The sequence below is a fragment of the Rhopalosiphum maidis genome, chromosome 1 (genome assembly GCF_003676215.2).
Source record: "Rhopalosiphum maidis isolate BTI-1 chromosome 1, ASM367621v3, whole genome shotgun sequence".
Classification (NCBI taxonomy): domain Eukaryota; kingdom Metazoa; phylum Arthropoda; class Insecta; order Hemiptera; family Aphididae; genus Rhopalosiphum; species Rhopalosiphum maidis.
Genome location: NC_040877.1, coordinates 27,413,154 through 27,426,940, shown reverse-complemented (window position 1 = coordinate 27,426,940; position 13,787 = coordinate 27,413,154). Strand labels below are relative to the sequence as shown.

The following is a 13,787-nucleotide window of genomic DNA, read 5'->3' as shown; positions in this document are numbered from 1 at the left end:
GACTCCTTATCGGTTTTACGGCTCGTATCTATCTTTTTAATTATGAACAGAACACATTTTAATTTTTGCTATTTTTCATGTGTTTAGGGCATATTATAGCGCTTATTTTAAAATTTTATAAGGTCATCTTATAGCGTATATTTAATTTATTTTTAGTACTTTAAAATCCGAGCCCTGCTTAAAATCTATTATAAGGAAAAGACTAAATAAGTCAAACAATTACTAAACTCTATTAATGTTATGTACATTAAACATAATCCCTTTTAAAAAACCCTTTTTTTTAATTTTTATATCCAGTTTATATTTTAATTGTTATGTATTATTTACTAATTATCACTTATTGTATCAATATTCGGTATTTCAAATTTTAAAATACCACCAACTTTTTATTTATTATCACTATATCTATACTATACTATTTAATCTATTAAAAAACAAAATTAATCGTAAAAAACCTTTACAAAAAAGTAACGGTACCAGTAAGGTTTCGATTTTTAAATCGATTTAAATTAGGGTTTCGGTGAGGTTCTGATTCCCAATGTTCAAAGGATTCCGGTTCCAAAACCTTTTCTTTTCGATATGGTTCCAGTCCCTGATTGAGAGTGGAGCGGATAAAGGTGTAATCATGAGGCGTATGTTCTATTTTTAATAAATACAAAATAAAAGATAGGAAACCATTATGAACTCGTTCAAAGCGCAATTGGTCACAGGTAAGGTATGGATACCAAAGGACTGATTTATACTTAGGATAGAAGGTACAAGGCTGAAGTATAGGGTACGGAGATAGGTGGCGGACGTAAAGAGGGTTGTATTGCGTTTGATAAATCCGAGGATCTTGAGGCGCCTCCAAACAGTAAGATTCAAGTGGTGTTTGAATAAGAGGGTGGATGATAGATAAAATCCTTGGTGTTTGATAATATCAATACGTAGGAGGGGGGATTTACCAAGGTGATATGAGTGTAGTATGGGACTACATTTTCTAGAGAAAGTCATAAAGCGATATTTGTCCATGTTGAGGAGAAAGTTAAGGTGACGAGTCCATTCGAAGAAGGCATCTAGATCATTTTGTAATAGAAGGCAGTCAGCGGTAGAGCCAATTTTACAAAAAATGTTTGAGGGTAGATTATATGGGTATAAATTATCTAACTGAGTTTTAGAAGGTGTAAGAAGAAGAAACTTGAAAACGGATAAGAAATATTTGGAGAATAGATTGACTGAATCAACGAAAAAAGAGGTTGATTTATCATAGAGATGAACCAAAGAGGGGATAAGTGGGTTGGATTTTAAGTCTTTAGTAAATTTCCAGAAGTGAGAAGGAATGGATGGGATGGCACTTTCGGTAATTTTAATCTTAAGTAAATAGTCAAGTTTGGACTGACATTTAAATTTTGGTATTCTTGTCGCATGCGATCTACCGCACACTTGTCATCTACCCACACATGTTTCTATATGTCATATGCGGTCTACCTCACACTTTTTATCTACTAATGATCATTTTCAACGATTTAACGGCCATGACGATTAAACTTTATCTTACGATGTAATTTCTAAATCAATAATAAAATACCTGCTATAATAAAACTTGGATCCTGCCATAATCGTGACTGTAGTGGTAAACGTATAAGATAATCAGTTTAGTTTGTGCTGTAACACCTACGTGATCCGTTATTCTACAGTTTATTTACTGCACTTTAAACATTATGTTAGCCAAACATTTCAATGTAATTATCCAATCAGAGGAAAATACCATAGCTTTTTTGAAGGAAAAAGGATTTATTGAAACCGATAATCATCCTTGTGTACACTGTGGTTCGCCAACCAAATACTATACTCGCAAAGAACGGGGAAAAGAACTAACTGTGATACGATGCACTAACAAAGGTTGCCAAAGAACTCAATCCGTCCGAAAAGGTAACACTTTTTTCACGTACAAAGATAAAAATGGTCGATGTAATAGTGGGTTATCGTTGTCAGATATTTTAGAATTAGCTTATTATTGGTGTCTTGAAATAATACCACAAAATACCATGATAAAATTAACAGGATGAAGAAGTCATACAGTGCACGACTGGATGAATTTATGTCGTGACATACCGGTAGCTGCTTTTGAAAAAAGAAGAAAAATGGGAGATACAAATACTATTGTTCAAGTCGATGAATCTTTAATGCGTGGTAAAAGAAAGTACAACAGAGGACGATTATTATTTATTAGGGGCTGATATTGCTACTGAAAATGTGGATGTAAATAAAGTGAGCGACGAAGAGGAACCTGATTTTAGTAATAGAAATTATGGCAAAAAACTTACTGGTCCATGGATGTTTGAAATGTGCCAAAAAGACTAAAATGGTGTTATCGAGGCAAGATATTTTGTTGTAGAAAAAAGAGACAGACAGACACTGCACCAGACGCGGATCCAGACCAGGGGGGTGATTTTTAAAGGGCACACATTAATTTTGATAAAGTATTGATTTAGGTACATAGATATGTTACTTTCCACAGTCTCGTACAAGACAAAAAAAAATATTTTTTATAGTAGATAATAGTAATAAAAAAATATATCACTATAATTTTGTTACCCTTAAAGTATAATTAAAATAACTAAAATCAGGGACTTAAGCTATTTTTTTTTCGAGAGAACGGGGGGGGCGATCGCCCCAATCGCCCCCCTCTGGATCCGCCACTGCATTGCGCGGAATAATTCAAAACGAAATTGAAATTGGTACAGAAATACACTCAGATAAATGGCTTGCATATAAGACATTAGAAACTAAAGGGTACATACATAAAATCGTTAACCATTCCCAATTATTTGTCGATCCTATCAATGGTGCACACACAGAGCGCATAGAAAGTTTATGGGGAGGTTTAAAACTTCGAATCGTAAAAAAAATGCATGGTCCATCACAATCATTGCTACCTTTGTATTTAGCGGAACAATGGTGGCGTCTAAAAAACAGCAATTATGATATATTTGAATGTTTTTTAAGAGACGTAAAGTTATATTGTACCTAATTTAAATAATAGAAATGAAGATTATATAGACATAGTATAGTATTTTTGATACATTGACATATTATATTATTTTATTTGTTTTTATAATTATATTTCTATACCTATTTTTTTTTATACCTAACTTAACCTAATTTAGGATTAGATCGCGACGTGTATTGTTTTATTGAATTATTTTTAATACATATTGTATGTCGTTAAATTAAATATAATAAAATTCTACCATAATTTAATAACGTATAAAAAGTATGTTATAGACCGCATATGACGCATGGGAGCCCATAGTAATTTAGGACCTTTGGTTATAGGATTATATTTGGTATAACAATATTTTTGGGGCCCATTTTTAATTTTTGCGGGAGAGCCCAAATTTTTTAATTACGCCACTGATATGACAAGTGTGCGGTAAACCGCATATGACAAACAGAAACGTGAGGTAGACCGCATACGACAAGAATACCTAAATTTTGATACATAAAAATCAAATTACGGGTTTGTCACTTGACACTACTAATCAATACTTTTAAGTTTAAATACAATTAAGTGAATTAACTCATTAACTACACTTCAATTCAATTTAAACATATTCAAAATTTCTCTAAAAAATATTCTTTTTAAAATAAGTAATTAATAATTCGAGTAAAATCAAAAAAATGAATTAACTAAATAAACAACTTAAAAAATGATAACAATAAAAAATAATAAAAATGTAGTCATTTTTTTCAAATGTGTTGCTTATGTAAAAAAAATATTTTCAGAAACAGTAATAATTTTTGAAATAATGAGTGTTTTTTTAAAAAAGAATTATCTTATTATAGTTTTAATATAATTATAAATTGACTAAAATGTAAATGAAAACTATTAGATTTTGAGTTAAAAAAACTATTGACATTTGGTATAGTTATAGGAAGTTCTTAACATTGATTTTTTCTGTTTTTAAAACATTAAAAATGTCATGTTAATATGTATAGGTACAGTATATTATTTAATATCAGACTTGTAGTTATCTAGAATGTACACACAAAATATTACTAAACCAATATTTTACTTAACCTTACCATTAACAGCCAAGTTCAATGTAAATAAGTTCTTTAAATATTTAATATTTACTTTAGTTTTGTCAATCATCAATATTTACTAAAATAAAATAATAATTATCATTAATTTTATGTAAAAATTTAAAATAATAGTCAAATATTAAAAGTTTAAATATTTATTAACAATTTTGTGTACCAAATTTAAAAATATTCAAAAGTAGCCATAAAATACTTTTATTATTTCAGCATATTTATCAGTTATCTTATAAAAAATTATCTTTGTTTACAGAAATAAATTTCAATTATTTTAAATGTATCTATTTTCTTTGTAATGAAAAAACAAACCAATTTTTGATTTTCACACTTAAAGCTAATAAACTAGCATTTTCATTATTATAAATTACATAAATTAATATATTTTAATTAAAAATACAGAATACCACTTAAAAATCAAAAATTGGTTTGTAAAGTATATAAAATTATGAAATTTAAACTATTAAAATATTTTACATAATAGTGGATAAGTATGCACAATATGTCATTAAGTATTAAGTATGTGACTTATATCAATTAATCTTTTGATATTTCAGATATGTTGAATTTGATTATACTACAATATTACAAGACAAGTATAAGTATTTTTTTAAGCTTATACACCATAAATCAGCAAATTTAATATTCTTTTCTATAAATATTTATAAAATAATAGATATAAACTAATACATTGTTTAAAAATTTATATCCAAAACTATAAATAATATTGAATATTTTTAATTACTTATTCATACAATAATTGATTGATATTGTTTGTTGATTAAAAATAAATAACAAAATTAATAATACAATCATAGGCAAAACTGGTCATTCTCTTAAAATTAGGCTAAAATATATCAAAATAACGTCCTATACCAAAAAAAATTTTTTTTTTTTATTTGTTCATTTTATGACAATTAAATTTCAAGAATAATTACCACGCCTGTATACACATTATTTAGTAAGTATTACATAATAATATAGATAGAGAACTGTGTGTCTGTGTAGATGTCATTTTTTTTTTCTTAATAAAAATGTTATTATATTTTTTTAGAATTTAAATAATTAAATGAATTAAAGCATGTAAACTAAACTTTGCCACAAGAACTTTTTTTATTGTAAAATTTGTCAGATAAAAAACCAGGTAAAATTGGGTTCATGTAAACTCTGCCAATTAAATCAAAGGTATAAAATCATTACATTATATTATTAATAAAAAAAAAATCATAAATTTTGTAATAAATTGGTCAATATTAAATAAAAATAACGCGAAATAAGCCTAAAAAATAGATAAGACTTGAATCCAAAAAGTTAGTTAAAATATAAAATTACTTTGTACATGATATTATTAAAAAAATTAAAATATTAGTGATCCAAACACATTAAATATGTACTTTGTAGTATTATTATAATGTGAAAGTGTATTATATTAAATAAAATAATAATTGTAATTATCATAAAATATGTAGAAATATTATGTTATAATATTTTAAGCCAGTGGTTCCCAATTGGTGGTCCGCGTATTGATGTTAGTGAGTCCGTGATTATGTAGTACTGAAGTGATATTTTTATTTTATTTTAGTGGAATTATTAAACACGTAGTGGTTTGAAATTCCAGGTATTGTAAATAATTATATAGATAAATAAACTCGATTATCATGAAAAAGATCGATAATTAATGATATAATTAAATAAAATTGAAAAGTAAGTCACAAATAAGGGGTCCCCCGTCCAATTTAAGTTTTAGCTAGGGGTCCGTGGCTCAATGCTAATTGGGAGCCACTGTTTTAAACTGTAAACTAAAATAATATGATAAAAATTTTGACTAAATTATTTTTTAATATTAATAAATAAATTTATTCAACACATTAAACTAATATAAATGTTAACAATTTCAAGGTATGTTATTGCAACAAATATCAACATATTTAATGCAGGAAAACTTGAAAACTGGAAGAGTTTCCATTCATTATAGGTAAGAAAATAAATCAGAATTTACAATCACCCAAATAAATACTAAATTTAAGATCAACGTCCTAACAGGATATTAGGTCAAGCCTAACCTCATCTAACTTAGCTGACCTTTAGTTTCACCTATGAGTATAATATTGATGTGATCTAACATATAATAAATACTATGTTAATAATAACATATACTTACCTATTTTGGTAACAATACAAGGTATATAATACAAATTAATAATTTAAATTGCTATAAAATAATTGCACCATAATAAAAATTGCAAATGAAAACTATGTACGGAATGATGCTAGTATAGTGAAGTAAGAACAGCTGAGATGACAATAGGTATAACAATTATTCTTTGCTTCTGGACAGTTAAAATCACAGTCCTAAGGTTTTTAACTTAAAAAGAAAATATTTATTCATTTTTTTTTTTTTTTTATATAAAATATTAAGACTATTAAAAATATATATTTACCAAAGAAACCTTTTGTTCTTCTTTTTGTAGTATTGTGCTCAACTGATTGGAGTCAAATTTCACTATAGCAGCTAATACTTTGGCTAATACCTATAAAATGTTATGAAAAAAAAAATGAGAAATGTTTAAAAATTATATGTTTATAAAATATTCATAATATTATATATTAGTAAAAATGGACTTTACTGTTTTATACACTATAGACATATACACATTAGGGTTTAAGTTACAGTGATAAAATAATTTGTTACATATAAAAATGTATATTTTTAAAACAACTAAACATAAAAATTCTAAATCCAAACCATTCACATAATTTGTAAAATAAATAAGATATTCAGCAAAAATGAGTGTTTTAAGGGCCTAGAAGATATTCTCTTATGTGATAACAAAGCTTTAAAATATTTTATATAAATAACAAATTTATTATTTGAACATGATAGCAACTTGAGTTCTTAGAGACAAGCCAAGTCCCATATATGGAAACACATTATCCAAAAACGGCAAAAACCTACTGTACTATAAACATTGGCACAAACAAATGAGCACACTCGAAAATAAAAACATTTTTCTATTACAATTTGACAATTTGGAAGTAAATATTATCAATGATTAAAATATTTTTTACTATACTGTAGAAGAGAAAATTAAGTTCCTATACTCCCATCTATTTGTGAGCTCTTCACTTTTTATACACCTCCAAAAATATTGGTCTAGTTATATCTATGACCATAACCATACATAAAATGTTATACCAACATTAAAATTCCACAACTAATAGCCTAAGTTGTCAAAGCTTAATAAAACAATATTTTATTCAAAATAGAATTTTAAATAATGGTTATTTATAGATTGAACAATCACAATGATAATAATATTGTTGTCGCTAAAGCTCACATAAAACAATTTACAATTACAATATTATTTAATTTTAATATAAAATAAAAAAAAATTATCACAAATCAATATAGAAAATATATAGTTTGTAATACAAAAAAAAATGTTCAAATAACTAATTTTTAATAATATAATTAGGTTAAGTTACAATTATTTAGTTGCCAAGTTATTTTCTAATGTTCTATTTTTTTAACTAGTTACCGCTCAGATTTGGTTATGACTTTAATAACAGTAAATATGGAAACATGCTGAAACTCAAGTATTGTAATAAAAGTATACCACTAATCTAATTATTAAGAAGATGTTTTAATGATAAACAATGATATGATTAACACAATTTTATAGATTTGATATAATTATTTTGGAAGATCTTTTTATGAGATTAGTTACTCTACTAAATAAAAATATTCTAAAAAATTAGTAGTAAAAATTGTTATATACAACAAACTTAAAAATTTAATTTTAAATAAATGTATTTAAAATTATAATGTTATCTCTTACCATAGGTTGCTTCCCCATCATATACTCATATAAAATATTTCTTAAATATTCCATTTCACATCCATCTTTGTTATTAACATCATTTTCATCATCATCTCCTTCATTATTTTTATGTTTATTATGAACTTCATTTCTTTAAAATAAAATAATATTATACAATTGAAATATACTACATGAAAAAAACATGATATTTATCAAATTACCTATACATTTTTTTTAATTCAGAGAGTTCTTTGTTGAGTTTAGTTATTTGACGTTGAAGTGCTTCTTCTCGTTGTGAAGTGGTCTCAACATCTTGAATTATTTTTTCAAGAGCCTAACAACATAAAAACATGTTTTAAACACTAAATAAATTTAACCCACTTTTATATATTAGTAGTTCTAACCAAAAATAGAAAAAAAAATAAAATATAAGGAAAAAAAGCACCTCTTCATTTTTACTATCAGCAGTCATTAATGTAAGTGCATTATGCTGTAAATAAATAAAACGAAACAAAAATCAAAATAAATATAAAATTAAAAAAATATATATATTTAATATTTTAATAACTTTTTGTTCATTAGTCCATTCATTAGTTAAAGCTTCTAATTCTTCTCTGTGCTCTGTATCCATCATTTTTTTATAGTTGTCCATTTTTTCTAACCACTTATTTTCAGTTTCTATTAGCTTATCTGTCCATTTTTTCTTTTCATTCTAAGAAAATATATGTTATTTAAAAATACTCAATAAGTATTTAATAATAAATAACAATTAACTATTTTCACTTACCACTTGGTAATTAGAATACTCGTCTTGTAGACTTGTATATGTTTTTTTTTGTAATTCTATGCATTCTTGTAACTCTTGTATAGTTTCTTTCACTTCTGCTTTAACTGAGCGGTGTTCACTTTTTCTATAGCCTAAATAATTATACATAATGTTACTTAATAGGTATTATCAATATTCATATTATGAAATAATAAGTAATAATAATTAATATATATATATTATGAAAGTGGCTTTTTAATACTGTTATATATTTTGAAAATATAAATAAGAAAAATGTTTTTCACATAAGACAAATATGAGACATCTGTATTTCTTTTTTTTTCCAAAAGAAAATTTGTTATGTAATGTCTAAGATATTTAAGGTTATTAAAATGTTCTATAAGTTAAGTTAATACTTACTATCAATTTCTTCTTGAAGTCTAAGTAAATCTATATTTTTTTTTTCTAGTTCTTTATTATTTTGAGATAATAAAAACAGTACATCTTCATTATATTTTTCAATTATTTCAATTTTAAAATAATCTAGATTCTGAATACAGTCAGATTTTAATATTAAATATGCTTTTTGAATTATTTCTAACTTTTGTTTAGTTTCAGTCAAATTATTATGGTACAATTTAATTTTAGATGAGAACTCAGCCTTCAAATGTTTTATATGTTTAACAAGTATAAATGAACACTCAATCAATTGCTCTTCTGCAAATGACTTAAGATTTCCAAAATCAACTTTAATTTTTTTTAACTTATCTTGGAATGTTTGGAGCATTTTTTGTCGTTCTTTTTTTAAATAAGCATTTTCTTCTGTGAGGAGATTATAATCTTTAATTACCGACTCAATACTGCGTTCTTCAGAAATTTGAACTAATTTATCCTGATTTAATTGACATAACATTTCTTTATTTAAATTATTTAATTTTTCAATTTCTAATTGATTCTCATCTATTTTTGATTTCATAGTATCAATAATTGTTTGTTTTTCCTTTTGTAACAATTTTATAGTATCTTGTAACTCATCATTGGATTTTTTGTAATTAAAAATTGTCACCTTTAATTCTTCTTCAGATTCTAAAAGGCTTTTATTTTTAAAATTAATTTCATCAATATGATTTTGAAGATCTAAGTTTTTTTTTTCGTTTTCTTTAAACGTATTTTGTAATAATTTTAATTTATCTTTTAAATTAGAAATTTCTTCTGATTTCAGTTTTAATTCTTCAATACATCTATTCTGTTCATCTACACGAATTAATTCATTTTCTTTGACAAGTTTTTTAGTTTGAACAATTTGACTTTTTAAATCTTGGATTTCATTTTTATTTTTTTCATAATCTTGTTTCAGTTTCTCCATTTCCTTTAATTTAACTGTTAAATTTTTAATTACTTGTGATTTTTCACCAATTTCTTTTAAAAATGTATCAATTTTCTTTGAAGATGAAATCTTGTTGTCATTTAAGCTATGTTCTAAATTAGAGATAACTAATTTATAATTATTTTCATTATTCTTAAAAACTTCCTCATTCGAAATATTTTTTTGCTCTTGTGCTTCAAAACGTTGTTCAAAAGTTTTTAATTTATTCCTCAGTTCTTTTACTTCATTTTCTTTAAATTCAAATGCTGAAGACATATCATTTTCTAGCTCATTAAGTTGCTTAGTTATTTCTTCTTGAATATTTTGATTTATATTTATCTAACCATGAAATAATTCATAATAATAAATTAGAAATATATGAAAATCATCTGATAATAAAATAAGAAACATGTACTTAATGAAAAAAAAAAACAAATTCACTATACCTGATATGAATTTGTAGACAAATGACTAGCTTTTTCTGAAAATTACAATTAATTAAATTTAAACAATGTTGAATGAATAATTAAATATAATTAACAATTTAATTTTTAAATAAAGTTATTTAACCTTTTAATAATATCTGATTTTCCATTTGAAGCCCATTTATGGTTTTCTCCAATTTTTTGATTTGGTCTTCTTTGGTTTCAAGTTCTTTATGAATTGCCATTTTGTTTTCTGCTAAACTTAACAAAGTGATTTCTTCGCTTTTTTTTAACAACTCAATTTGATTTTCTAACGATGCACATTCTGATTTTGTTGAAGATAGTTCTTCATTTAATCGTTCACACTTATCCTAAATGTATACCATAATCAATTGTTTAGTTATTATGTATAATAATAAAAAAAAAAGTATACCAATAAATCAGCAGAGCCAATAGAATTCGATTCACACTCTTCAGAACTATTTTTCTTTAACAAATCAATCTAGAATTATAAATTTAAAAAAATATAGTTAATATCAAACATTAAATTATTTACACTAAAGTTGATAACTACTATTTTTTTCATTTTTTAACATGTCTAAGTTTTATCCTTACAAGCTTTAAAATTAAATGTATTATTAAATATATACTAATTTACTCTACATTGAAAACAAAATTTTAAACATTTTTTTTTAAGTTTTAAATATTATATACTTAAATTTGTATAAAAACAATTAAAAATAAAATATAACTTATATTTATAAGGAAGTAATTGGGATATTTTTTAAATAAATATCAAGACTTCTCAAGTAAAGTATTTTATTTTCATAATTCACTTATTTCAAACATCAATATTATTTTTAATTATCTTTGCAATTGTACTATTTTTAAAGCCATTTTACTAATTTAGAATTTTAAATCCTAATTTTAAATGGTTAATAAAAAAAATATTTATTGTTTTGTTTCCAACACAAATCACTGAATTTAGAATTTTTATTATTGAAAATATATAGAAATAAAATAGATCTATTTATAAGAGCATTATTTTTTTCTCATGCAGTTTCCTACTTAATTAAATAAATATATATCAATAAACATAATAAATCAACTAAATAATGAAATAATGGTTTAAAATAAAATGTTAAGCCAATTAAGTGTTGTTTTGGTTTAGGAAATTTAATATTGCATATTTTGATATGTATTAACCTAGAACTTTGAAGTCTTATTTATAAAAGACACAATTTTCCATATAAAATATATACAGAATGTAACAGGAATATCTTGAAAGCTTTACATTAAAATTAAATATGAACAGGTCATTATAAAATATACTATACCTAGATTAGGTCAACCATATGTTAGAATTAACGAAACTTTCTAAATTTGTATTAATTATTATATTTGTTGATATTTTTAACAAAATATTATATAGTTTTTTTACTTTGGTATTAAGAGTAGATATTATATGATCTCTTTCTTCTATATCATTTCTTAATGCATCTTCCATGTGGGCTTTAGCAGCTTGTTCCAAAGTACACTGTTCTTTAAGTTCTGCAATTCTTTGAAGTAGTTTATCTTGAGCCTTTGTCATAGTAATCTTAAAATACAATAAAAGATATAAGTAATAAACAAAAATTACATTTTCATATCTTAATTCGCATTACTTTATCTTTATCATGTATGGTCATTGTTTGTTTGAATTTATCAGCTAATTCAGTATATTTAAATTTATGTTTATGGTAGCGACCATGAAGTTTTTTATAAGCAGCATATAAATTTTCTTTAGTGATTTCATTTGCATACTCAGACACAACACTCGCACTATCATCTATTTCACTTGCTGATTCAATATCAGTCTAAAATAAAACTTTATTAATTTTATATAACTATTAAAATAAGTTGTTTCATAGACCAACATACATGAAATGAAAGATGATCATTCACTAATGATGAAGAAGATTGGCTAAATTTGCCAAGATCAACAGTAGTACTTTCACTGACGGCAACACGAGCTGGTGAATTCTTAGGCGTTTCTATAAATTAATACCAAAGGAAAATTATTCTAAAATGTTTATTTCAATTTTTTAGAAATTACCTTCAATATCATCATTGATACAAAATTGAGAATCTTCCATTTCTGGATTCAGTGGAGATATTGTAGAAAAGCTACTCCAAGTTGGGCGATTCTAAATTATATTTAAAAACACCAAAATTAAAACAGATTTTTAATTAAAACTATGATCTTACTTGTGGTAAAGAATTTGGTGTTTTCTGTTCATCGTTTTTTCCAATGGATCCTTTTAGCCTTTTAAACATTCTCAATAAAATATTTAACTATTTTAAAAGAATCTCACAATCTCACTTTATGTTTAATTTATTATGATGATTGTTTTTGATAGCAGTAATGAATCGTAGTAGCAAATATGCCTTATCAGTTATTGTTATCTGGTCCCTGTTCATTTTATCATAAATTATTATTTTGACATGTCACCACAAAATATCCCCACCACTACCTAAAAATTATAAATCTATTGAGATTTTATAATATAGGTACTGAACATAAATATTAGATAGATACCTAATAGAGTAATAACTAATAGCAAGCTAATAACACCTATTATTATTTTTGATTTTAGAACTTGAAGTCTTGAAATAAATTTACTTGAATATTAAAATCCATACCTTAACATGGACTAAACATATACATATATATTATATTATAATTTATAAATAATATAAGTACAATATAATTACAATTTTTAAGAACAAGTGTAAATAAAGTTTATGGTTTATTGGTTTTCTGCTTCGCACATCTAGTAGGCGTTTTCGTTGATATTAGTTTTCTATGTTTGGGAGTAAAGCTGTCAACCGCTCTTTACATTTTAACTTTTTAAAACTTTTCTTCGATGTTTATCGTTAATTTTTCTGGAACTCAATTGTTTCTGATTACTTCCTACGGTCCTACGTTTTTAATATTAATAAAATTATAAACGATTAAATGAATGAATAATTATTTTATATTTTATAATTTATATTACATATTTAGGGCGTAGATAGTAGATACTGTTGTTCATAAGCGGCACTTGGTAGAAACTCATGTGGGTGCAAACGTTCATGGTGATTCACAAACCTGAGGGGGTATTTCGCCACACTTCCTAATATTTAACTGCTGCTATTACAAAAGTACCTAATAAAAAAAATCTTAATGTAAATCTGTATTCTATGCTTAAATTAGTATAATATTTTTGACTGTTGTCTGTAAGTGCAAAATGATACTTTTGCCCCCCTTGAAAAATTGTTGTGGGTGCAACTGCACCCTCATTTCCCCC

General features: G+C 24.9%; 2 protein-coding genes across 3 annotated transcripts; one reads left to right on the top strand and one right to left on the bottom strand.

Moving 5' to 3' along the window:
* Positions 1–1,436: 1,436 nt before the first annotated feature.
* On the top strand, positions 1,437–2,089 carry LOC113561139. The gene has a single exon (XM_026967376.1). The coding sequence runs from the start codon at positions 1,701–1,703 to the stop codon at positions 2,046–2,048; it is 348 nt and encodes a 115-aa protein (XP_026823177.1). The 5' UTR covers positions 1,437–1,700; the 3' UTR covers positions 2,049–2,089.
* Positions 2,090–5,454: 3,365 nt separating this feature from the next.
* On the bottom strand, positions 5,455–12,883 carry LOC113560465 (golgin subfamily A member 4-like). 2 transcript variants are annotated; one of them, XM_026966348.1, is made up of 16 exons: positions 12,706–12,882; positions 12,554–12,644; positions 12,379–12,491; positions 12,123–12,314; positions 11,900–12,055; positions 10,892–10,960; positions 10,604–10,829; positions 10,480–10,514; positions 9,088–10,372; positions 8,689–8,819; positions 8,470–8,613; positions 8,347–8,391; positions 8,123–8,235; positions 7,920–8,052; positions 6,522–6,611; positions 5,455–6,445 (listed from the first exon to the last, which is right to left on the bottom strand). In XM_026966348.1, the coding sequence occupies exons 1-16, from the start codon at positions 12,772–12,774 to the stop codon at positions 6,425–6,427; spliced, it is 2,913 nt and encodes a 970-aa protein (XP_026822149.1). In that variant the 5' UTR covers positions 12,775–12,882; the 3' UTR covers positions 5,455–6,424. The 2 variants fall into 2 exon arrangements, with proteins under 2 accessions (XP_026822149.1, XP_026822150.1); XM_026966349.1 differs by lacking the exon at positions 8,347–8,391 and having other exon boundaries at positions 12,706–12,883.
* Positions 12,884–13,787: the final 904 nt, after the last annotated feature.

Bases quoted from the DNA above. Each gene is read 5' to 3' on its own strand.
- LOC113561139 (XM_026967376.1), top strand. From the start codon at position 1,701: ATGTTAGCCAAACATTTCAATGTAATTATCCAATCAGAGGAAAATACC.
- LOC113560465 (XM_026966348.1), bottom strand. From the start codon at position 12,774: ATGTTTAAAAGGCTAAAAGGATCCATTGGAAAAAACGATGAACAGAAA. The intron at 10,830-10,891 runs GTATACTTTTTT...GTATACATTTAG, and splicing joins TTGGCTCTGCTGATTTATTG to GATAAGTGTGAACGATTAAA. The intron at 6,446-6,521 runs GTAAATATATAT...TTTCTTTTTAAG, and splicing joins AAGAACAAAAGGTTTCTTTG to TTAAAAACCTTAGGACTGTG.